The sequence below is a fragment of the Bradysia coprophila genome (assembly GCF_014529535.1).
Source record: "Bradysia coprophila strain Holo2 chromosome X unlocalized genomic scaffold, BU_Bcop_v1 contig_98, whole genome shotgun sequence".
Taxonomy (NCBI): domain Eukaryota; kingdom Metazoa; phylum Arthropoda; class Insecta; order Diptera; family Sciaridae; genus Bradysia; species Bradysia coprophila.
Genome location: NW_023503371.1, coordinates 1,353,643 through 1,380,489, shown reverse-complemented (window position 1 = coordinate 1,380,489; position 26,847 = coordinate 1,353,643). Strand labels below are relative to the sequence as shown.

The 26,847-nt window shown below is 34.2% G+C and overlaps 2 protein-coding genes across 2 annotated transcripts in view; both read right to left on the bottom strand.

Moving 5' to 3' along the window:
* Nucleotides 1–9,139: 9,139 nt before the first annotated feature.
* On the bottom strand, nt 9,140–11,936 carry LOC119070532. Its single transcript, XM_037174906.1, has 3 exons — nt 11,367–11,936; nt 10,614–11,227; nt 9,140–10,500 (listed from the first exon to the last, which is right to left on the bottom strand). Exons 1-3 carry the CDS (start codon nt 11,934–11,936, stop codon nt 9,324–9,326), a joined length of 2,361 nt encoding a protein of 786 aa, XP_037030801.1. The 3' UTR covers nt 9,140–9,323.
* A 1,013-nt stretch (nt 11,937–12,949) lies between these two features.
* The window catches only part of LOC119070547 (elongation of very long chain fatty acids protein AAEL008004), a 41,150-nt gene continuing 27,252 nt past the window's right edge, over nt 12,950–26,847 (bottom strand). The window contains exons 4-8 of the mRNA XM_037174941.1: nt 26,392–26,472; nt 26,154–26,316; nt 20,643–20,779; nt 20,345–20,548; nt 12,950–16,829 (exon numbers count right to left, since the gene is read on the bottom strand). Coding sequence (XP_037030836.1) covers nt 16,698–16,829; nt 20,345–20,548; nt 20,643–20,779; nt 26,154–26,316; nt 26,392–26,472 — 717 coding nt within the window. The 3' untranslated portion in view covers nt 12,950–16,697. The remainder of the gene's footprint in view (nt 16,830–20,344; nt 20,549–20,642; nt 20,780–26,153; nt 26,317–26,391; nt 26,473–26,847) is intronic.

Genomic DNA, 26,847 nt, shown 5'->3' with positions numbered 1-26,847 from the left:
TGTTGAGGACGCATATGTTGGCCTTTTAAACATTTCGAAATTTTTCGTGTATGTGGTGCAGTAGCTATTTTAGGGTAAAAAAATTCCAACTTTTAGAGAGTGTTTAAAAAAAACTACAAAGATAGACTTGGTCGATATGGGTGTCGTTGGGTAGGTAGTGACCTCTACTATCCATGACACCATACACCAACCGCGGCACGACTTTCGTTGAGCTTCAATTTTAATTGAAGTGTACTAACACAAAAATTCTCCAGAATTCCCCTTTTCTTCGTGTCTATTTTAATTTTTCAGAAGTATGAGACAATTTTAAGTCAGGGCTGGAGTCGATGCCACCTTACGCGCTCCGTTTAAGGCCTATAATATTTGAAAAAAACCAACTAATTCAATTTTGTCATATAAAAATTTATACGTCCATCGGGTGTCTCCCGACTTCCAAGTATGGAAAGTGCGGCACTATATGAAGTGTTTACTAGCATATTATAATCATATTTTGTACGCTGGCCACTTATCGGAAGGATTTGAAATTTTTTTACAAAATCAAGAATACGAAAAATTCGACATATTTCCAAATCCTTCCGGTAAGTAGCCAACATAGAAAATATGATCATGCCTGCACGTTAGTAAGCAGGCGTGACGCAAGTCCACACTACAAAAAATTTTAAAAAAATTTTTAGGGACTAAGGAACATATATACAGCAACTTTTTGACTTTTCCCCCTTGGCTCCCACGACTCTTAAAGTATTATAATCGTATTCTGGGCGTCAATACGAGTTCAACGAGCTATCGCACGTCTCATAAGGTTCAAAATTGGCCGAGATATTGCATTTCAAAATCTAGATTTTTGTATGGGAAAGGTCAGATTTGACCCATTCTGAAATGATGAATTTTACCAACTGTATTAATTGATTAATTTCTATTCAAAAGTTCGTAGAAAATCTTCTCAACTGTTTGAGCAACATCCGTTAAAATCTGGACAACTATTAACTATTAACTATTAATACCTTTGCTTGTTTGTTTGTTTGTTTGCTTGTGGAATCTATCTCGAGAACGGCGCCTACGATTTTGCTGAAATTTTGGGAGTAGTTTCTGGGCATGATTCTAAGACTTTTGGCAAAAAAAAATTTGGGTCGACATGATCTCGTTTAGGAGCTAGGGTTTTCAGAAGTTCCCATACAAGCCCTATTATTTAAATGTAAAATAAACGTTTTATGTGTGTGTGTGTAAGTATTTGTATGTCTTTCTCGATATGTTATGATATGAAGGCTGTTTGGAGATGAAATTGGAAAGTTTTTTACTTTCAGTTTTGGAGTAGAAAATGGTCTTATGTGCAAAAACTGCAAAAATTTGGTCACTAACAGTTTTTAGATTTATCTCAGGAACTATGGCAGATGGAACGTTCGTTTCTTCGGCAAAGTCTCAGAGTTTTGGTAGTAGAATATGGCAGTATGTGCAAAAACTGGAAAAATTTGGTCACTATCAGTTTTTAGATTTATCTGGAGAACTGTGGCAGATGGAAGGTTGGTTTCTTCGGCAAAGTCTTAGAGTTTTTAGAGTAGAATAGGGCAGTATGTACAAAAACTGGAAAATTTGGTCACTATCAGTTTTTAGACATATCTCGGGAACTGTGGCAGATGGAGAATTGGTGTCTTCGGCAAAGTCTCAGAGTTTTGGGAGTAGAATACGGGTGAAATGACCAAAACTGGAAAAGTGTTTCAATTTTATGTTTTTAGACTTTTTTCGAAATGTATGGCAGATGGAGAAATAGTGTCTTCAGCAAAGTCTCAGAGTTTTGGGAGTAGAATACGGGCGAAATGACCAAAACTGGAAAAGTGTTTCAATTTTATGTTTTTGGACTTTTTTCGAAATGCATGGCAGATGGAATTTTGGTGTCTTCGGCAAAGTCTCAGAGTTTTGGGAGTAGAATACGGGCGAAATGACCAAAATTGGAAAAGTGTTTCAATTTTAAGGTTGGTGTCTTCGACAAAGTCTCAGTGTTTTAGAAGCAGAAAACAGTGGCAAATATAAAAATTGTCGGGTAGTTGGATTTTCCTGTTTCAAATGTAGTTTTGGTATTATCTTTTGAGTTACTGGACATATAAAACTGCTTTCTTCGTCTCTAAATAAAAACTTTTGATGTGTTGTAACTGGCGCTATAACCTTAAAACTTACAAAAGTACTGATATCAGACAAAAACCTCTTAGAAGAGGAAGGGTGACGCAAGTCCTTTACTTACAAAAGTATTGATATCAGAAAGGGTGACGCTCAAGGCTCCGATACGCAAAAATTTAACTTTAACACCAATTCTTTATATTAAAAAAATTGCGTCACATATGGCAGATATTTCATTCTTTAGTTGTATTATTTTCCGAACGTTTCTAGAGTTCCTCGAAGATGTAAGTTTTTCGAGTGTCTGTGATGATTGACTTTACACTTTTTACTGACATCTAATCGTCCACTTCTTTTAGTGCCGCTATGGTTCCTCTTCAAGTTAAGTTTCTGTGACTTTATATCAGATATTTTTTCAGGGTAAAATTTGAAATTTCGATTAAAAACTTTGTACGTATAAGGTCACCCCTGAATTAATGTACATTTAAGTACAACAATTTCATTTAAGTACTTTTCAGTGTCTAAGTACAAACATGACTACTCCAAATCGATAAATCTTAAATTGAGCGTACAAACATTGAAGTTGCTTAAATGCATTAAGTCCAGCTATTAAATTTAATCCAGCATCAGATTCGTCTGAACCTGGTCTTTCCCTGAATCCAAATTTACCGGACTATACTGTTAAAACGACTAAACCCATCTTGTACACAGTAAATCCATTTAATAAAGATTCACACGAATCTAAATGTGTTTCAAGGCCTGTGTCGTTTTACAAGAAGGAGTGTATTGTGATACAACATCAGACATAGCACCCGCATATGCAATTGCATATCTCTCGACATACATTCACCAAAGTCAATGACGACGAATTGAATTAGCCGAGCCATAGCGTGTTTTCTTGGTGCAACCATATCTGCTAGTATAATTATCGAAACTGTTGCCTGATTTAGGTATTTTCAAACAGAACATCATTAGTTTTAACATATACATTTTGCTATATATAAATCGAAATTTTGTTATTGTTTATTCCATTGACGATGGTGCAGTTGTGACTCAACAAACAAGGTCATGTGCTGTCGGGTATTTTGCGTATCGGTCAAAAACATCTGATTTGAAAGAGGGCACTTACGGACAAATTCCTCAGCAAAATTAACATTTCTGTCACAATGTGATGGACAAAATCGCACATCATCGTCGTCAGAATGTTATAATTGTTTATATTCACCAAAAATTTGCTACGTTCATTAGGAGAATTATCGATTATGACTGGATGAATTTTTTTTAGTGACTTAATGAGATTTTAATAAGAAATAATTACAGTTAAAGTCGCAAACTCATAAAAAGCTTTTCATTCGCCGTGAAATTATCGCGCAGATAAGTCATTATGATCCAGCTACATCATTATCATCATTATATATAAGATTGACGCAAGTAAAACCAATTTCCTGTAATAATTGGTCGCTAATTATGGACCTATGTCTGAGCTGTTTTACTTCAAATATGCACAAAAGAAATTGCATTAAATTCTAAAAATTGGAGCAGTTTTGGGTTGTTGATACCTTTACATCCCCAAAATTGAGTTGATTCTGATTAAGAACGTTTTTAATCTACACTATCAGGAGTGGTGTGTCGTTTTAGATTGCTCACGGTTCTATCCTCGACTAAACATTGTGACGCTAGACGTCTAGAGTTCGATCGTAGATTGCAAATGCTGAGAGTATAATTACCATCGTACAACATAAACCGATCAACATTGTTTTTATTGCGGTCTGCATAATTTGGTGGATAGATGCTTCCAGGGCCGAGCTCGGCATAAAATTTTACTCCGAATGCACAACTTGTCTAATAAAAATATAAAATTTGTTCTGTGATCAATTATTACGAATTACGACTACCTGACCGTCACTTATTGCGTGATGTAATCACTCAATTTAAAATAATTTGAGGTAATTTATCGCAGGTTGTTTTTGCTTACACTTTTAACGTAATGCTGAAATAAGGTAAATAAGACAGGCCCAATCATCCTTTTTTCCCTAGTGGTGTAATAAGCCACTTTCTAACCTATAAGTAAAACGAAAGCATAAAAATGCATTTTTTAAATTGGGCATTCTCTCATTTATAGGGCTCCTTTTTCCACTCCAATTATTATTGGCATACCAATCATTCGCACCTTTTTCTCACTTGCACGCGCATTTATTGATTGTCTCAATAAAACACAAACATTGAGCCATAATTTCCGCCTCCTCAGAATTGATTTATTGTATTTCTCAATTCTCAAGAATACGTTGTAGCGTGTGCGTGCGCACACATTACCGTTCACAGCATTTAACGTTGTTTCCTTCTTTTAAATTTTTTGCTGAAGATTATTTGATGCTGACGATTTTGTATTTTACCGTAGCACTGTTCCAAGCACTAACACTGAATTAAGAAGAGTCAAATTTGGAGATTTTAGTCATAACGGGTACCGCTTAAGATTGTTTGTATTGTATGTTTTAACACAGACAACGAAAACAGATCATCTTTCTTTACAAGAGACTTGTACCTGTTGTTAATTAGTTAATGCTAGGTGTAGTGTTATGCTAGCTATATAATATAAAAAATGCTAAATTTTGGTCATTAACAAAAAAGCACACTCCTACGATGCACGCATAACATCAATAATGATAGTTACCGTAAACTGGAATGCGTTTGTATCGTTTGTAGTGAGATGATTAAGATTATTAGATTTATGACAATTTATTATATTGTGATATGTGTGTAGTGCCTATCATCATAACAATTTAATTATTTCAGCGTGTGGATTTCTATAAAAATGATGCGGATATATAAAATTTGATTGCAGCAAATTCGCTTCATCATTAGCTGGAACATTACTCTTCAAAATATTTAAAAAAAAAGAAAATAAAAACGATTCGTTTATTGACAGTATAATCGTTCAAGCTGTGGGTTAATGAAATAAAATTATTCAAATTGTATGTAAATTATAAATATTATACAAATATTTAGTGTTTAATTGTCCGTTGTATTGAACTTCACATTCACCATAAACGTTCCAACTGCACCTATTTTTTAAAAGATTTTTTTTCTTCTTTCAGTATATATTGAATATACGGTAAACAGAAGCGGATACTGATAATTATTTCAATTTCAAGCACGTTATCTAGTGGTTTTTTGCCACTTTCCCAAAAGTAGCTGACAAAAAAGGCTTCAAAAGGCTTGCGGGCCAGACTTTGTTTGACTCCGTATTAGTTCACTGTCAACAAACAAATCCACTGCGATATGTACGCAAAAGGAAAATTGTGTAGTGGTACAATGTTATCATCTTCGAACCCGAAAGTCCTCACATGATCAACGTACTTCAAGCATGAGTGATGCTCTAAATAGGGTACTGAATCTGGACAGGGTATTGAACAAATTTTGGCACTGTAAAAAAATTCTGACACTTTTTCCATACAAAGTAGTACTCTATTTGGCAGCTGTCACTAATAGCACTTTTGCTTGAAGTTCGTTGATATTATAAAAAAATTAATTGGTCATATTCAATAGATTGGTATATTTGGCCTAATGCATATCTAAATGGTATAAAAATGTATAGATGTTATGCTTACGTATCAGAAATGCAATCTTAATTCAAACACCACTTGTCGAACCATTCATTATCACAAATAAAATGCACTTAGGGAAAGAAGTTATCGGGATGTTTCTGATTCTCTTTAATCATTTGAAATGTGCACCAACTTTATTTAAGTTTTCCAATCAAAACGGTTCTGCACTCCTCTGCACAGTGCAACACAATGATATTTCAACATAGTGAATTGGTTAGAACATACCACTTCACAGTTTTGATGTTCGTTGATCGATCATTCATACCGTCATGTTCGGTTTAGTTTCTGTTCGAATGAATTTTAACCAAATCTATATTGGTTTTGTGTTGATCACTAAAAGGTCAATAGGTAGAGTTCTTAAAATCTTTCCAATTTGGGATTTTAATTTTGAATTGAACATGGCGGCTTGTTTTTGAGTTTCATTGGTTGGATTTAGAAAGTAATTATTTAACATAACTATACAATGTATACATGTTGATCACTACAAGTATAGAACTTCACTTAACATCTTTGAAAGGTGTCATTCTTAAAATTGAAGCAACGTTATCCTTCTGAAGAGCTACGCACATCCGTTGTACCAAATATGAAGTCGAACGTTTTCTTTTTGAAGCTTCTGCAGTTTTAATGCCAAACGTTTAAATAGAGATTAGTAATAGTTGTAATCGACCAATGGTACAAAACTTTATTTTACCTGGAAAACGTACTAATTCCAGGGGTGGCGTTATCTAACATGCAGAACAAACAACAAAACAAACAAATAGAGCATAGTTACTCTTCCCTTTCCCATGGATCGCGTGAAGCGAAAGTGGAGATAAAATGCTGTTTCGACCTCCGAATACAGTGGCGGTCAGAGGTTAGCGTGGTGTAACCATATTCAGTCGTTTCCACTGGTCCGTTACACGAGACAGCAGTAAATTTTCTGATTGAACTAGTAATTTGAAAATTTACAATAAAAGCTCTGCCACCTTTCTATGAAAACTATGAAAACCTTTCTACTATGAAAACGTACCCACAAAACATAGTACGACAAAGAGAAAATTCATTTCAATCAAAAAATTGTTGTAATCAACTTACCATTAACTCATAGCATTAACATCGTTCATATATACTGAGCCTGATTCTAAAACGATTAACAGATCTCAAATCGCGCTCCACGTCCCCCCGCCATCGTTCTTTGAATGTATACTTCAACTGATTTGGCTTGCAGCACAATTTTACTATTATTTTCTTTCATTCTTAGAACCATGTACTTCACTGTTACATCAGTTGTATCAAGTTCTACAAAATTTAAGTTCTTTAAACGTTTTGGAATTCTAGAATTATTCTACAACATTCTGAAATTACTAAGAATTTCTTTAAATTAAAAACTTTAGAAAATTGTAGAAATTTCTGGAAATTGTAGAGAACATTTTATAGAAAATAGGTACTGCCTCTTACGTTTACTGCTTTTGGTATTTTGGATCTTAGACATCCTTTACAATAGCCGGTAACACGAATAGGATTTATTAGGAATGCAATACCACTCTTACAACATCATTGCAAATATAACGCAGACATCAGGGCGCTGGGGCAGTTAAGGGCCCTGAGAAGTGAGCAAACGTTTTGAAAGTACAGTTTGTTCATTTCATTTTTACACAGTTTCTAAAGATTGTCGATATGTCAGAGTTTTTAATGTACCCAGTCAATTAAGTTCTTCCCAAATTGCGCAATATTTGAATTCGCGATAGAAATTTTAAATTTTGCGCCAAAAATTCATAATTTGGGAAGAACTTAATTGACTGGGTACATTTAAAACTCTGACATATCACTAAAACTGTGTAAAAATGACATGAACAAACTGTACAATATTTTAAAATTCTCTCGCACGCTCCACTCGTGAACATTAAATTCCTGCTTAATGTCAATAGCCCACGCGCTGGAATGTCCATCCAGCCCTGACGTTATTAATGTAAAAATGTATGTAGTAATTGTTCAAACTAAATACTCTTGTCGACCATCATCATACAGGATAGTCCTCAACCGTTGGAGAAGCTTTTTTCTCAGGTTTTCTGCCTCTCCAATAAAAGAAACACGTTTTTCAATAAAATCTTGCTTTTATTTTACAATTCTTTAAATATTTTGATTACTAAACATCTCTCTTGTTCGGAATAAGTTACATATATACTTATAAAATTGAAAAACACTAGCAGCTAAACGTTTTGTAACAGTTCGTAAACTTACTGGCGATATCGAAGATAATTTTTTTTTTTTTTTATTTTTGATTGCTTGCTTGGCTAATAAAATTGCAAAAAATAAAAAGGAAAAAACTTAGCAACAAGTCCTCTTTACGCACTGCTAATAGTACATTACGTAATTGATGGGAAATTTCTTTCACTAGTGTGAAGTCTCTAGCTCGAGCCGAAGGTAAGTGCTATAATACCAAACTAGTTAAGCAGAAAAATCCCAAGCAATAACTTACTATACTTAACGTGTTTGTGAAAATAAAAGCAAAAAGGCACTGCAAAGGATGGCAGTAATGACACATTTACCTATCGCAAACACATAAGGGTTACTTTCTTGCATTTTGGCAAAGCACCTAGCAGTGTAATAGAGGCTTTTACACGTCAAATAGAGTAGTTTTTTGATACCAATAATACCATTAGCAGCCTTAATGGTAATTTTGCAGTGAAATTATGAAAAAAAGGTATGGAAATATTCGCATACTTCGATTAAAGTACTACTTTATTTTTTTCTATAAACCTGCTAGGTGCTTTGATTTTGGTGATAACTATTTACTCAACAACGTGAAAAAAAAAAATTTTGAGCCAAAAACATTTCCGTCGCCTCTTTGAGCAAACTAATAGTAACTTATTGTTGGGACAAATGATGGACATGGTAATGCTATTTGACCGATCTGATCCTCAGTAAGACGAGGTCACTAATGGCATAAGAACCAACTTAATCCTTGTGTCATGACATGTTACATAGAAATTCATCATTAGTCTCACATACATGAAAATCTGAATATTTATTTGAATTTACTATGTTTAACTAGAGATAGCTACTTCCGCGCCTAAGTTAAATTCTTGTGTGAAATGTAAATTAACGACGTGGTGTGTAGCTTGGAGTAGAAACTGAAATTTCTGCGGCAGCTTTGAGAAAACATGGTTGTGGCTCATTACATACAACGCAACATGCAAACATTTTTGTATTATTCGCTTTAAATACGAATTTTAGATTGAGATTTTGAAAATAAGCGAAAACCATTTTTAATTTAATCAATCGTCCACGGGCTATGGTTCCATGTATTCTGACCACTTTTACATTTTAATAATTTTGTTTAGCAGACACACAAAGTGGATTTAGCAAAGATTCGAACCATTGCTAACAATTCACTATAAAATTGTGTTGAATTTCTGTGATGTAAACTACGAATTTTGGGCTGACCCATAGGGAACGTCCATAAAGGACGTCCGCGATTTTTATGAATTTTTTGATACCCCCTCCCCCCCCTGTCACAATATGTCCGATTTACCATACCCCCTCCCCCCCTGAAGGACGTCCACAAAAAATTCGAAATTGATTCAAATCAAAATTTTATTTAATAAAAACACATCTTCCACAAAACACAATTTACACATCTTCCGACCACTCGTTGTACAAGCAAGTTTCGACAGGCATAACAATATTCCCGTTTGTTGTCTCTTCTTGAGGAATATCAAGACCATCCAGGTCTAGATCTTCCTTTCGATGCCATTCAGCGTCTTCCATTTCATCGTCGTAGTTTATAATTGCCAGGGCTTCCCGCGCTCGAACAGCAGCAATACGCTTCGGTCGCAATTTTCTGATTACAGTTTCGTTCTCGCGCTGGTTTTCGTTTTTATTCAAATTTTTCGCATTCTTTCCGTCCTTTTTATGTATTTTTTTGTGTTCCGTTAAGTATTTCGTAGCACTGAAATACTTAGCACAAACGCTACAGGTCCGATTCTGTATTTTCGATTGAACAGAAGGACAAAATGCATCGAAACTTTTGATTTGGAATTCCTTTTTTAAAACACAATTCAGAAAAAGTGGAGCAAATTGATCGACTTTCAGCTTTTCGTAGTGACAAACAGGAAGTTTCAATTCGCCTTCAATGTTGTTCAATGGTAAAGGTGGAGGAATTTTGCCGTTCTTTAATGTCGTGAACAAAGAACTTCGTCTCGGTTTGCAGCAATTCCGATCATCACATTTGACAATTTGAAGTAAATATTGACCGAATTCGATGTGCGTGTCCCACCAGGAGCAATCCCTTACCATCAAGTCTTCTGCCAACTCAGATTCTGTTTCACTTACAAAATGTGCCACAGTCGGATATTTATCGATCATATTTTCACTCCACACCTCAGCTAGAATCTCGCCAGCTTTGGCAAAGTTTTTCATTTCAAGTTCGATGTCAATAGTCTCATTTTGACTATTCAAATGATTTCCGAATTCATCGTGCGGCAACACTAATCCGCATAAATCTCTGCTTAACGGGGCCATCCGTCGCTCGACACGGTTGAAGCAGCTTCGGCCAGGTGCGTTAGTACCAATGAATAGAGCATCCAAGTCACGTTTTATGAAGTGGTGAACTGCTACTGTGATAACTTTCTCGTAACGCGGATTTTCATCCGGCCCTCCATCCGACATGATAATTAACACTGGTTTAGGAAGGAATCCATTTTCAGACTTGCATTTCATTATTGCGTCGAATTCGGGAACATTGTCGTACAGAAAATCAAGGTCTCGAGCATGTGTAAGCGCGTTGGAAGTCGAATGTTTGCCAGACCTTAAAAAGTGAAAATAGAAATCGATTAGTCTGGCATCCATCTAATTTTATTCTGAAATTCCTTTATAAAATGAACTAAAGAATTTTAATCGGAAAAACTGAACCAAAATTACCGAATTGTTATGAAAGTTGGTCCAGAGTAGCCAACCGCTGTTCTGTTTCCTAGTCCGTTGTCCTTGATCTTGATACCAGCATAAACTGACGGTATCAATTTATGTCTACTCGCCTTTACCCAATCGTGGTCAGCCAGCTTAACCCTATATTCTACGTGCATCAGAAGTGGTGTTTGTTTATTAGCTGCTGTGACTCCTATGGGAACTCTCGCTTTGTCATCCTGACTAATAAATGTCACTTGGTTAGGGCCTAAAAAAGATGCGAGTTCTTCGAGGTAGTTGATTGAAATCGTTGCGAAAGAAGAGTCGGTATGTTGAGCGTGGAGATCATTTTGTGTTTTGCATAAACGGACGGGAACTGTTGTTACATGACGTTTTCCTTCTTGAGTGTTAGACCTTCGTGGCAGTAGCCTAAGGTACGTAGCGGCTCTTGAAATCTGGAAACCCTCATCATTCAACTTTTCTTTAAGTTCAGTCAACGTCCTAATTGACCGAAACATATCCTCACGCCGCTTATCATGAGACGCAGACCCGTGTATCGCAATAGCAATTATCGTCTTCAGCAGCTCTGGTTGTTCAACTTCTAATCGAGGTCGGCCAGTAGAATTTCGAATCTTTAAATTTAAAAAGGTTTTCATTACAACAACAGAATGCCAGACATTGACTGAGGCAATGCTTGTGTGTGTAGTTTTGTTACAAGAGAACACAACCTACTCACAGAATATTGATGTCTTAACACAAATGGGAACTCACCTTTAACGCTTTCTTGACGTCCGGATTACTGTCGCATATTTTGGATAATTTTGCCTTAAAATTGTGACGACTTTTACGTTTCCTGAACATATCACGTCGTTTTACACAAAGCTTCTTCTGGAGAGATGATAGTTTCTCGCGTTTCTTTTTCAGTTCGGCTCGCATATCACTCGTGAAAAGGCCACTTTCCTTCCTTTTTGACAATGCCACAATTTCAGCTGTTAGGCAAGCAGATTCTTGCTGCAATTTTAATTGGGCTGGGGTCCGATCGTTTGCCTTGTTGTGGAATGTCGACTTGGTTTCTTTAGTATTTCCGTGACTCGGAGGATGACTTGGAGTTACGTCCACTGCTAATTCTTCAAAAGAATTCGATAAATTCAATATTTCGCCAGTATTATTTTGCGGATTCGAGTCTGTCTGCTCATTAGAATTTAATTGGACGGATGCATTGCTTTTGGAGTTCCACAAATGAAATAAATTCGCTTTTGATTTTAGCGATTTCTCTTTGTATTCCACTATTTTCTTGGAAACTAGCTCAGAATAATTTTTTGTTTCTTTATTTCGTTCCATACTTTGGAAACATCGCACTGATGTTGCTGTTTTGTTTTTAACGGATACGCTTTCGAAAACGCATCCAATAACGATTTAAATAAGGAGTATTTATCCATATTTTCAAACTTAAAAAATATTTTTCACTGACGTCCAATCTAAATTGAACACATGTCACGAAGTCAAACAATTAGAACTTAAACAATAGATCGAAATGTGTGCAATTACTCGGTTGACCTTTACCGACTATAACGTCTCGTACGATAAGAAAAAAAAAATAAAATAAGTGGACGTCCAAACTTTTTTTTGACCCCCTCCCCCCCTGTTTTAGTGGTCACATTTTGTCCGATTTTCAGAAACCCCCCCTCCCCCCCTAAGCGCGGACGTCCTTTATGGACGTTCCCATAGTTTGAAAGAACTTAATTTGCTTGATTCGTGTCAGCTTCGCGTTACATCAAGAAAGTTCACACGAAAACCCGAATTTTTAACTTTTTATCCCACTTATGTAAAACTAAATATTCTTGACTCAATGTAAATTGTAGCAACATTTTGCTGGCACAAAATTTGGAGTAACTCCTCACTTATTATTATAAGCCACAAGACAGACAACTTACAATTATACTAAAATGTATAGGAGGTCAGCATTTATTTATTGAGATAATATGCAATACGCTATTATCAATTACTGTCTGTTTTTACCGTGGAAATGTAGTTTTCGGAAATAAAGAACACAAGGCGACCTGTGCGCCTTATAATGTACGACCAATGACCACTATTTGCATAAAATGGTATAGTAAAACCAACAAAAAATCTCTTTCAATGGTTCTGCAGAGGTAAAGCAGGCAACGTAAAAGAATAAATCAAGACACACCTCGCTAATTAAGAAAAGGCACACACGATAGTTAAATTAAACATTTATTTATTTACATTTACACTTAGCAAATTGCTATATATTTTTTGCCCATTATTAAAACAGCCAAGATCATTTTGTTCGAAAATAATTTTGAAGAAAAATATTTTTCATCATCAAAAGGTGAATTTTTAGTGATTTATTTTTTGTGATTTATACTAAAAAAGGCAGACAACAGCAGACGAATACGTCGAAAAATTGAAGCTCCGAAATGTAAAAGTGGTGACTTAACGCTCAAAGATGGATTTTTTGTTTTAAACTTTACTGTTCTTCTTCAATCGACACCAACATTTAAGTAAATCAAACTGCAGCGCTGTGTGGTAATCACTACGATTTTCTGTAATGTATAATTTTCCATTTCATTTTTAATTGATTTGGTTGGTAGCCGCTGTATTCAAACATTTTATTTTGAGGTTCTATAAGAGGAAGACGTATTTTGAAATAAAAGCTGAAACGTTTATCCATACAAAATATGTGATGGGCAAAGCCAGTGTTTTGTGTATCACTTGTTATATCAATCAGCTGGCTTTTCGTTAGACACTCAAATAAGGCTCTACAGTCTACAATCGAAGACAATCAAACAAAATCGATGATGATCACGCTTGATCCGACCCTTTGCGGTAAATAAAATGTAGTCATTAAATCGACAGATGACTATTTAATCTGTTGTTGACAGCGACAACAATATCAGGTAATAAACTCTGGCTAATCTGGTCTTATATAGCAAAAGGTATGGTCAAACCAATAAAAACCACTTGAAGATACTTAGATCGAAAGAAGTGATGGATTCGGTAATTACACTAATGACCCGCTTGCCGTCTGTGAAAGGTTAATAAATTTAGATTAGGTATTTTCCGTTTGTGGTTTTGTTCTTTACAGGTAAACACCTGTATCTTCTAGCGTGTTTTTGTTTCATAACAGACGTACCATGGAAACAAAATTGTAAAGAAAAATTCTACGGCAGGTTTCTTATCAACTTGGTCTGGACATTCCGCAAACATTGAATAACTTGAATTTTTGGAAATTAAACGATTTTATTGCAAAAGTCAAGCATCGCGTCGAATGTGTTATCGTAACTAGTGACCCATAAATAATTGTCATTCTTAGTGAAATATAACCAATCGACTACAGTTACTTAACTGGTTAGTCTTAAGTCACCATCTAAATGTAAAAAAAAACTTCGTCACCATCATCAACACCTCAAGTTGCATGGAAAAATGTTGGCTCGATGTATTATCTATCTAAAAGCGGCTTTACATTACGTCAAATTACAGACTAATCTCGGAAGAACGTGAATTTAGGCGATTAACCCCAGATGAAAAACAAACTCATTCCTTTATCACTTAAGTATTACTGGTTTTGAGTTATTGCTTCAGAGTTCAATAATCCTAATTTTGTGAAAACTGTGCCAAGAATTGGACTAACCCGAAAAGCTTTTCGATTCTATTTATGAACGTATGATTTTTTCGCGAATTATCTCTCTATTACGCCTGAAGCGCCTTTGAGTCGCCAGTTGGGTCATGACTGCGTCTGTACAGTAGAGATTTTCTTTGCGTTGGTATTCGATATCCCGATTTAAAGGAAAGCGTTGCAATAACTAATGGCAAAAGAAGTGCTACATGAGTTTTTTCAAGTACTTCGCTCGATGTCACCAGCACTTTAAATCTCTACATTCCTATTAACTGTCCAAATGGTTATTTTCCGCACACGATTTGTTGCAAACCTCGGCCTCGTCTCAGGTACAATTTGATACAATTTCATTAAATTAATATTCACGCCCGCAAAATGAACCAACTTTCATTGGCTTTTTTTGAGAAAAACGTAGTATGCAGCTCGGTGATAAATGCTTTTTTAAACAGTGTATTGTCACACTTGCCCTACGGCCTCAAGTGCCTATCTACATCTATTGACTAAAAAAGCATTATTATCACTCGGTGACATAAGTAACTATTACGCACTGTAGTACATAAAAGCCTCAATATTAAACACGGGATAAAAAGTTGACGTCACGTGTTTCACGTTCCAACTTTTTATCCCTAGTTATGTAAACGGCTATTCTAGCACTTGATACATAAAATCTATCCTGGAATGGAACTATGGAATTGTTTGTCGCACTAGATGTGAGATTACCAGTATGAGCCGCCGGCAACATATCGTTTGCGAGAAACTCCATTTTTTCCATTTTCCCCTTTTTTGACGCTGAGCCGATGTTCTGGTGGTACAGTTATCAAAAGTCATTACTGTGTCGACATTCAGCTGAGCAATGACTAATCTTACAAGCACGTAACTAATATTGTGTATCTGGTACATACAAACTAGGACAATTGAATGTCGCTAAACTGAAAGGGAAAAGGTATTACAGGCTGTGTGTGTGAGTGTTGTTTCAACTGCCACACTATAATTTTTATCATTTCATTATCAAAACTTTTTCGACATACCGGTCCGCTTATGTAAAGATTTTTTTTAATGTTAATTTTTTTTTATAAAATATTCTGAGCTTAATTCGAAATTGAACCAATAAACAAACAAAATTGTACAAAAATATTTCCAGTATGCAAAAGATGGCACTTTGAAAATGAAACCGTTTTCCTTTTCCTTGTCTTTTTAAGAAAAACACCTGAACGCTTAATTACTTTTAATTTAATTAGAAAAGATTACGAACAGAAAAACGCTCATTGTTGTAACGAAATGTTTTCTTATTTTTTTTAAACGCAAAACAAAAAATTTGTTTCTGTACAAAACGAATCATTAACCAAAAAAAACTTAAACTTACAACAAAATATTATAATTAGAGAAAAAAAAGTGGTTAATGAAAGTACATTTTAAAGAGAATTAATTAATTGATTATACAAAATATATAATTAATATTTCAATTTGTTCCGCATATTTAGATAAATTTACGTTTAAATTTACACAATTAAAAAATAGTTTCTTCTTGTTCTTCTTCTTCGTCTTCATCTTGTTCTTCATCTAAATGAAATGTGCAAAAATATTTTTTTTTGTTTTTTATTTGAAAGAAAATAAACATTTTTCAATACACTTCTATCAATTTTTATATATTTTTTTTAATGGTATCTTACGGATTATGGTTAGAAAATGCAGTCGTCAATGTATTGCGCTGTAAAAATATACAAAAATATCACGTTTCTTGTATTTTTATGTGTTTTTATTCATAGTTTTTTCTTCTTCATTTTTTTTTTCATTTAAATGTTCCCCCTCTTCAATATTGTTTTGTTTTTGTGAGTAAATCTCTTTTTCAAAGAAAAAAAAATATTATCTGCTGCATTAATGTTTCCTTCTAAGAATAAATATTTTTTTTTTTTGCTTTTTTCTTCTTTATTTCATATTTTTTGTTTCGTTTTTTTTTCATAAATTAATTTTGTTTCTTGTTTTCCTTAATTTATTTTCTTTTTTAATTATCGCTTTTTTCTTGAAATTGAACTATATGCTAGAGAAATGATTATATGACTCCACATAGATGAATGTTCATCCTATAATCAAATTTTAAATTATTAAATTAAAAAATAAATGGAATTGAATCGTTCGACAATGTTCATCCGTTTTCATATTTTTTTTTGTTTGTGTTTTTCTTCTCATTTTTTTGTCATTAAATATTATTGATTTTCTTACTTGTTTTCCCATCCTCTAATTTTATACCATAATTCCAATTCTACTAAAATCATAGTAATTGTAAAGAAACGATTAACAATTTTTTATTCATCAAGAATAAATAGTAAAACAAAAATCTTTTTATCAATTTTTTTTTCTTTTTAGTTTTTATACACATAACAAAAAAAGAGAATTTCCTCTTTTCAGTTTCTGTTTCATTTTCTTTCTTTTTATTTAAATGTTAAATAGAAATATAGTCTTTGTTATTGTATTTTTCTTGATCGTAAACCATTTGTACCGTTGTGGATGCCATTCGGTACACCATTCGAAATGCCGTTGGCATGTCCATTCTTATAAACACCATTCGGTTTCTTGTGGTCATCATTTAGTACGGGCTGAAAATGTTCAAAGGACATTGAAATTTATTATCAAATCATGAAATTCAAATTGTAAATGTTTATTTCTTAATTAATGTTGAAATATTGCGACTTCCCACGTCATTTAGGAAAAACGTCGATCATAACTTATGCTAAACGGTTTTTTTAGCGAATGCGGGGTTCAGGGGCAGATTAAGGTTTCCAGCGCCACTGGCAAACGGAATCTAAGCGCCAATTTTTCAATTTGAAATTCATATATAATTAAACGAACATTACTGAACGTTACGTTACGGAGAGTATTGAGTATTGAAATGGATGATAGTGTTAAGATAGAAGTGGAATAAATGTAATTGCGAGCGCATCGAGCATGATAATTTTCAAAAATAGTATATCACTACAAAAATTCGGGTACCTCTTAAAAGAAAATGCTATATTGATTATTGTGGTATAGCACTGGTACCGGTATGAGTTAAAAATTTTAGTTCGAGCTTGTTCTTTTTCATTTTTTCACTTCTTACTGCGCTGTGGAATTATTTTCGAGTAATCAGCTTTCCTCTTTTAACCGGATTTACGCTCTTGTGTGTGATAGGCTAGCGAATCAAGGGCAACATTAGGAAGGGCATATCTCCGATATCTCAGAAACTACTGAACTTTTTTTCCCTGAAAGGTAGTGCAAAATTATGAATTCTTCAGGTTCATGCAAATATCTTTAAAAAAAATGTGAAAAAAATGGTCTTTGCAGTTTTTCGACAATATTTTTCAAGCCCAACATCATGACTTCATTCGGGCTCAAAATTCATATCTTTTTACTACGTTTCAGGGATTTTTTTTTGTAAAATTCGGTTCAGTAGTTTCTGAGATATCGGAGATATGCTCTTTAGTGATGTTGCCTTCGAAATGAAGATCAGCTCAACTCTCCATTCTGAACTAGTTCACGAGGTCCTCCTCCCCACTTTACATGATGTAAAGGTATAACTATAGTTCTAAATATTTCATTTTAGACTTTTTGTAGCTCTTTTGAATTGAACATTCATGTTTCCTGGCAAAATAATTTCCATTTCGAACATGCGAACCGAAATTTTCACTCATGCGCTTGTCAAAAAATTTGGGACCACGTGCGTACTGTGCAATATGTAAAATTAATTTATTAAACTCTCTATAGGTTTGTGACGAGGGCCGCAGGCAAAATTTTTTTAAATTTCAGTTTGAAACTAATAAACAATTTCTCTTCAGACAATAATTGTCCATTCGATGACTGAGCTCAGCGCCAAATTTTACCAGCGCCATGGGCACGGTACCGAATTTCCCATAGGGTAATCCGCCACTGGAGAGGTTTCCAACTCAAGCCGGAGGCGAGCATAAATTACATCACCGAGGATAATTTGGAGTCGAAATCCTACTCTCCCGAGTAATAGTGGCTAACATTACATGAAATAAAATTTTTGTGATAAAAGCAAAGTCACAAATGTGTTTTTTGAACAACAAGCTTTTCGATAAGTGTCTTTTCGATAAGTGTAGACGTAGAGGTTGAATATCCGAGTCGGAGACGATTTACAGCCGAAAAGTAGTTAACGAAACAAATTGATTCAAACATTTTTCCGGATTAATGAATTACCTACGGCACGGCATTAAGTGTATTCTCGTTTACCGACCGTCACATGAGAAAGTTGATCATCACAAAGGAATTAAAACAAAATGTACTAAAACTATTCTTCGTGCAAATGCATCATTTATGCAGGGGACAAACTACTAATGGTGTAATGGTCAACTTTCGCATGGGGTAGGTAATAAAAACTAATCTCAGAAGTTTCACTGACGTTAGAGAATGTATGGAAATCATCGATTTTAAGAGTACCTAGGTATACTTAAAAGAGTGTGTCGTCCTAAAAAGGCGCTAAAATCTAAAGTTGTACTGTTCGTATGCGGTTTATCACACATTTTGCAATTTGAACATCGTCGTCCCAAAAAAGTGGTAAAAAAATTGAACGTTACAAAGGACCTTTGTCATCTGCCTCTGTGCAACAATAAACTTTTACATTATTGCAGATCGAAAATCGTTCTTTTCATCATGTTTCATGAACTTTCAATGGCTTTCGCAAGTCAAATCCATTACAAAACTCGGAATAAAAACGAAAAGTCACGTTTCCGGTGTTTATTGATCTCGTCTTCGCCTGGGATCAAAATAAATCGCACAAAAACTCGACCGTTCAACTTTTGATCCCTTGTTTATGTAAATGACAATTGAAACTGAACGAAACGAGTACTTTCATCATTTCACATCTGATTGCCAAATAGTCCGAATTCGATATTTTCTTTGGACACAAGCACAACAGGAACAGATTTTTAGTGCACATTCGGCAAGACATCTGTAACTATTTCGTATCTCTTTCCATCGATGGATGGTGAGAAACAATTCTCACTCATTGATTTTGTCACCATCAAATATTCGACAAAATAGACGTTCATTACGACATGATAAATTTCAAGTTCTAAACAACAGTTAGCTAACCTCTCTGTCGTGCTTTATTACTTATAACATTTGAGCAAATGATTGTACAAATTTCATTCGTATTTTTTCGACTGTGCTGGTTTATAGTTAGTGAAACCAAAAATGTCTTTTTTTGTTTTTGCTAAAATTTTATCAATATTGTAACTGGTTATATTTTGTCAAATCCAATTCGAAGCATTTAACTTACGAGTACGTAATAAAAGATCGACGAAATTGGAATTGGCGCTCACAGAGATTAGTTTATCGTGTTATCGTTCAAACCAATTTTATGTGCAATTTACATTGAGGCTTAAAAAACGTGTACATACAAAGTATGTTAGAGAAGAAAAAAAAAACAATATATAACAATGACACCATATACGGGATAGGCCTCGTAGCGAGTTTTACGCGGAACATTTTTTTTCTTTGGTTCGTTTGGTATATGCATTGGTTGCCATCATTATGTCATAAAAAAAATTCTGATGTGATCAGTTCAGTACTAATATTATCAACAACATCTAACAACGAACGATTAGATTAACAATTATTCTCTTTGTAAGTGTATGCGAGTCATGTAGCGTGGTAAACCGGATACTGAGTAAAGTGTTAGATAAACATGGATACATGTACAAATCGATATTGTACAAATATCAATTTATCCGATTATACGATCGATGATTAGATGATAAACAAATAAATGCAAGAAATCAATGATTAACGAGCAAGTGTGTACACATGGAGAATTGTGATTCTGTTGTTAATTAAAAGTAAATCTGACATATTATTGCCGAGTGTTGTACGTCTATTTGCGATGAAAGATCAATGCTAAAGGAGGTCTACTATTCACTGTATTGTTTGAAATAAAATGTCGATAGTCAAATATTGATCTTACATACGTTATATACGACGACGACACTGAAAACATTGTTAAAGAATTTTTATTTAGAATTGATTCATGGGAAAACCATTTAGTGAATAAATTCTACGACGAATTGAAAAAACGTTTTCCGTTTTGTTTTAAAAGAAGGTGAAAACTCTTACTCACCATACAAGCACCATCATTGCTGCCATTTTGTGCAATTTTTTTGGTTTTATTTTTCAGTGAGGTGTATTTCGATTTGTAAAAATCGGAAAACAAGAACAAAAACATGACTCCGTGTAAGCCAATCCATACCATAAATCCTTTCGGATAATCACATTCTCTAAATAGTAATTGGAATTGATGTGTGAAAATGGCCACAAATTGAACCTGAAAATATTTCAAAAAATTAAATTTTTTTTAAATTTTTTATCAAAATCGACTTTTGAAAAAGAAAAAAAATAATTGAAAAATGTTCGCAAACCATTTGGAAAGTTGTTAAGTATTTCTTCCACCAAATAAACTTTTGGTATTTTGGCCCCATAGCGGCAACCATATAGTAGAAGTACATGACGATGTGGACGAATGAATTTAACATGGCAAAGAATGTACTGTGACCACCTAAAATACAAAAAAATCTCATTAAATTATTTGTTAATTAGGACTTTTGAATCAAAAATTTTGATAAGAGTGTTTACAAACAAAGTATTGAATATTGATTTCATATTCATAGTAGGGTTGAAACGGAATAAACTAATCCGGAAATTTTCAGATCAGATTAAACAGCTCTGTTTCGAGCCTTAATTCGTAACTACAATAAACGTCAGCGAAATCTAGACATGCTTCAGTTTCAGCTAGTCCACTCACACGAACAGACCCGCTCATACGTGATTATACGATTTTCCTATCTCACCGTATAAAGATGAATAAACCCTTTTGTTTGTATGAGTTGACCTGGTCCACTGAGAAAGCTGAAAAACTGTTGAAGTAAATTAACGTTCAAATTTTACAGACGTTGACTGTTTTTCTGAGGAATACAATCGCTAAACCGAACTGGTGTGCATACGTTATTTTGCACTAGCTGGTCACATACAATTCCAAATGGGACCAGCTGGTGCAAAATAACGTATGCACACCAGTTCGGTTTAGCGATTGTAGAGATTTCTTTTTTGAAAAACAGTGCAATTAATTTTGTATCGAAGTAAGCTGATTTTACGTATTCCTACATATCCCTAGTTCTTTGCTTATAACAACAGTGGTAGCTGAAATAAAAATCGATGCAAATTGGACTGATGTCATTAAGAGGTTCCTTTCCCCGTAGGTGCGTGCATAACGTATGAATGGTCGCAAAGTTTTTTTTTTCTTCAGAAACTAGACCTTTTTATCAGAAAAACAAGTGCTGAAAGCGTAATATGTGAATGGCATCTTATTCACTAAGCCAATAACCGGTCCTAAAAATAATGTAATGAGTCGCACTTCAGAAACTTACATCTAGGAAGACAGTGCGATCTTCGAGACAATATTCGATAAATTTTCAATTACGCTGTAAACTTTTAATTTGTTTTTCCTGATCAGTCTCAAGTGCAAGATTCACGAGATCTGTTTATAAAATCTCTACCGAATATTTATTTAAAAAATAAAATAAAAAATAAGCTCTCAGTTCAAACGTATAATTACCGAAACAATTCGAATAAAAAAAATATATACACTTCCTTCCATGTATAAAACTGACACTTTTTGCGGACGCAATCGTAAATTACACTTTTTTATTGCAAACATATTAAATATTATAACTAACCGCTAAGATGTAATGAAAAACAATTTTTGGATGGAAAGAAAAAAGAAGCTAAGTTATATAGAGTCTGTATAATAGACACGAAAAAAAAATGTTGTTATATCATGTGAGCTGTATATAGCTGTTTTAATTATAATAAAGTGTGTAACACTGAAATAAAATTGGTTAAAGTCAATTATAGAAACAATATTCGCATCACGTTTGAAGTTTAAAAAAGAAAAAAAATTGTTTCGAGTTATGAATTAATGTTGAATTCCGCAGATTTCTACAGTCAGTGCTGCAATAATTCAGATATGCTAGGTCAGATGACGTATGATACCCTGCATAGCCTGATTATATACATAGTTAATTCCACATGTAATCTCGAATAAAGCACGTTGTAGGAATATTGCTTTTCCTCATAGAGAGCGGGATCGAATAAGAAATGATATAAGACGTAAGTAGAGGTAACACGCAATTTTTCAAGAGTTTAGTAACGTTCAGAATTCAGAATTCAGCGAAAAATGTATAACTTAGACGTTACAAGTTTGACGTTAGAATTGTGAAGTTTAGATATGACGTCAGTCAGGGCCGGCCTGGCTCAAAAAAGCCCTTCGGGCGTTGTATGGCGAAAATTTGTAAAAGGCTCATCTATGTCTTTTATCCATACAAAATCCAAAAGGCCCTCCGGGCATCGCCCGAATGCTCATAAAGTCTGACGTCAGTGCAACGTCAAAAAAGTTACAGATAGGTGGTTTAGTTCTGATAATTTCTAAAAAAAACTTAACAAGAGCCATCGTGCCAGTTCAAAGGAAAATTTAAGATTAGTTTCTCATCTATGTTTTCTAGAATCCTGCTATTATTGGCTCCACGGAAAAAAAAGAAATATTCAATACCAATTTAATGTAAAAAATTGGTATCGAATATATAAATATTTGTCTAATATATTCGATAAACATTTGTAGCAAATAATTAACTATATTCGTAACAAATATGTAAATATTTGTCCGAAATATATTTAATTATTTGCCACAAATAATTTTTTAATAATTCGTCATAAATAATTAAATATATTTGTAACAAATATTTACATATTTGCTACAAATATTTATATATTTGTAACGAATATATTTTGAAATAATTTGTCACAAATAATTAAATATAATTGTGACAAGCAAATTACCTGAAATTTTGTGACAAATATAAATATATTTGTCACAACTACAAATATATTTCTAGCAAACAATTCTTTCCAAATCTTTTTTTTCCGTGTCGATTTGTAAATCTTCAGTTTAAGCTTAATGTGCTGTATTGCCGAAAGGCGTTGAAAAGTAGTGAGTCTAGAAGTGTGTGCCGTCCAGCCAAGCCGGCCGAACCAGCCGATTTTGGGTCTTCCCCATATTTGACACTAAGAATGTTCTACACTTGAAAAATATTTTTGTTCACAAATTAAGTTTTCTGGTTATCCTAAACACACCGTCTGGCTGGTTTCATCTTTTAGAAACTGCAAGCCACATGGTGCTACAAAAGTAAATGGATAAATGTGGCGTGGCACAATAACTTTAATAGCATCAACATAAAACATAAATCAGAAAACAAGACTGGATACAAATATTTTGAAATGCTTATGATAAACAAACAAACAAATCAACCTACAAAAAAGAGTGAGATTTACTTGTCGCTTAGATTAAAATTTAAATCAAATTTACAACAAACAAACAAATCGTAAAAATGCCACCCATTTGTGGTGTTGCGAATTTATATGAGTAAAGAGTCTATACGGAATGTAAAAGTAGGTAGGAATCGCCAATGACGAATGAAACAAAAATTACGAAAAACGGATGAAATTTGCTCGAGTTATATGTAAAATACACATAGGGCCCTAGTAGCGGCCTTAGTCCGAGGACCCAAATTTAATTTTTTTTCAACAACATTCTATTCGGTGTTCGATTATCTTTCAAATGAAACAAAAATTACGAAAAACGGATGAAATTTACTTGAGTTCTATGTAAAATACACATAGGGCCCTAGTAGCTTTTCACTTCTAAGGCCCTAACTCACGGTCCACTCACCCGATTTTAAAAAACTTTTTTTTCCTGGATTGGTATTGACAATACCTATCATTTGCCGTGTCATTTACATTTCCATCGTTTATTTTGCCATAAATATCACCAAAAGACCTTAAATCACTTAGGTGGCCCTAACTCACGAAGGGCCGACCCGAATATGCCCATCTTCGAACTTAGCCTCACTATTTTGACTATCTTTCAGGGAAAAAAAAATTTTGAAATCGGATTTGATTTACTCAAGATATCGACGTGACGGACAGACGGACAGACGGACCAAATTTTTATTGCGGATTCGTCATCTATAAACATAGGCAAACACTTTGCACTTACCGTCTGCTTCGAATTCCATCAATTACACACGGCATCGTAATCCTATAAGCCCCTTCGTACTTCGTACGGGGCTAAAAATCATTCAGAATCAGAGAAATCGTAAACGGCGACTCACTGACTGGGGCCACATTAGAGAATCATAATTTTTCCCAACATTACCATTTTCCATTTTCAGACAATAATATAATTCGACTGAGCATAGAAAGGACATACCCAAATCTAGCGTAAAAATAAAATCTTCAACAGACATCACGAACGATAATATACAGCTTACGTTGCGTAATACACGAGGTAATACATTTGATCAAAACAACCAAAATTGAACAATAGAAAATATAGTTATCTAACCAAACACAGTGTATGTGTGTGCTGTAACGTCAATTTCTCAATTACTAATTAGCATTAGGTGATAAAATTATAGACGTGTTTATCATAAAATAACTGAAATGTTGTAATACACATCGATTTGTGGTTACATAAAGGCAATGTATTCATTTTATAAAGTTGAAGATCAAAACAAGTAACTTCCTTGATTTATCGGTTGTCACCTCGACGAACACGATCATAAGACGTTCGTTGTTTTCAACAGTTATTTTTTTACTGATGGCAGACAATAGGAAATATGACTTGGAATTTCCTATTTCCTTCCAGAGGTGAACACAATGTTTTTTTATTTTCTTCCACGTCAAAACAAGGGGGATGAAAATAGACATTTTCTTCGCCGAACTGTTATCAGAAACAAAGCGTCAACAAAACATTATTTTCTCATGACCTTTTGAGTGTAGAAAATATGGTTAATCACACCGGACGACCGAACTTAGAGGCTCTTGTCTTGTTATTTATCGCTCGAATAATAGAGTACACATCATTATTATGTAACTTGTGGGCAAAGAGTAACAGATTTCTTTGTTTTAGCATTTTTCTTTGTTTATGTTCATTACGCTAACACTTTCTACACCTGTAACTGAGAACCTGAGTAATTCAGAAGAGATGTGTATTGTAGAGATTTTGGACTCTTTATAGAGAGTAGGATGTTTCCGTTTATGTAATTAGTCGGATATTTCGGCCTTGACCCATGTATAGGTATACACCGCAAAGGCGTTATCCCAAATTTATTCTACATTTTGAGTTTTTGCATATGCATTCTAAAGTAGATTTTAAACTTTAAAAATATGTTGAAGGGAGTCTGAGTATCATCTATTTTATCGTAGGGTGGCACCAGTCTTCGTCTATGAAAAAGTTGCGCCAGTAGTCGTTTTTCATTAAAAAAATGTTTATCAAGGAAAGAACAATAGGTGTCCAACTACTGGTACATGTCCGAAGTCTGGTGCGCCCACCCTATGACCCCTTAAATGAAACAGTGTCTTAAAATCTGTATTCATCAGTATTGAATGCGGAACTTCTCTACAGAGAGAAAAGTATCTTCGTTCGAATGATTGTTGATTCTGCAAGTGTCATTTTATTTACCACGAATTACGAGAGTCGTGCGTAATAAGTACGGTCAAATGACGTGCTATATAAAAAAACCACGACAATGACTCAATAACGATACTCCTCTCTGTGTAATATTATTTGTAACAGAGAAATATTTAAATTAATTAAAATTCTGACAGTTGGAATAACCAGAAAAAGAAAACAGTTAATGAAATTCATAAAATCTGAAACATAATCACTACATTTTACGATTTTGAAAAAATGAATGTCAAGACAAGACAAGTTCATTGAATAAAAGATAGATAAAAAAGAGTTGAAAGTAAAGAAGAAACGAACGAATAAAAAAAAATTATTATTGAATGAAATCAGAAACTATTGACACACATACCTGGGGCAAATTTCATTCCTAACCAAACTGAAAACGGCATGCAACCATGGTGTATGACGTGCAATGTTGACACATGTTCGGTCTTTTTCCGTAAAATAAAGAACATGGTATCGAAGAATTCGGTAAATTTTGCAATGTAGTACCACCAGCACGTAGCTGCCATCTGATCAACACATTGTCAGTTTAGCGAAAAAAAAATTAATTCATTCAATTGATTTGATGTATTATGCATTCTTACCCTCATTGCCAATGGACTATTCGAATAATCTACTGGTTGACATTTCAGGCTATAATGGCTTAACCAACCGCTTTGCAGGTACTGGAAGGAATGTATTATTCATTAATTTACACCATCAAATTAATAAAACAACAGAATTTGAAACAAAACTAAGCTTAAACACTAATTTTTAGGAGAATTTAGACTGCATGTTGCGTCCTAAGTCGCTCAAAGGGAACACTTGTTTATGATCGTATTAGAGATGGCAATAGCAGAAGTGAAGGCAAAGGTATTTTTTCGACAAAATATGGAAAAATGGTGGTAGCCTGATGCAAATGCCAAATAACAAGGAATTTTTGAACGAGAAACGAGATTGAACATAAAACGTGGTCGAATACAAAATGGAGGTGGGGTGAAGAGTGGAGTCTGTCAGAACAAAACAAAATTAAGTGAGAGCTGTACACTTCCCCTTTCCTC

What these genes read in the sequence shown, in the direction of transcription:
- LOC119070532 (XM_037174906.1), bottom strand. Translation starts at nt 11,936, where the DNA reads ATGGAACGAAATAAAGAAACAAAAAATTATTCTGAGCTAGTTTCCAAG. An exon ending in ACGTCAAGAAAGCGTTAAAG is followed by an intron (nt 11,228 to 11,366) that starts GTGAGTTCCCAT and finishes TTAAATTTAAAG; the next exon opens with ATTCGAAATTCTACTGGCCG. An exon ending in CCAACTTTCATAACAATTCG is followed by an intron (nt 10,501 to 10,613) that starts GTAATTTTGGTT and finishes TCACTTTTTAAG; the next exon opens with GTCTGGCAAACATTCGACTT.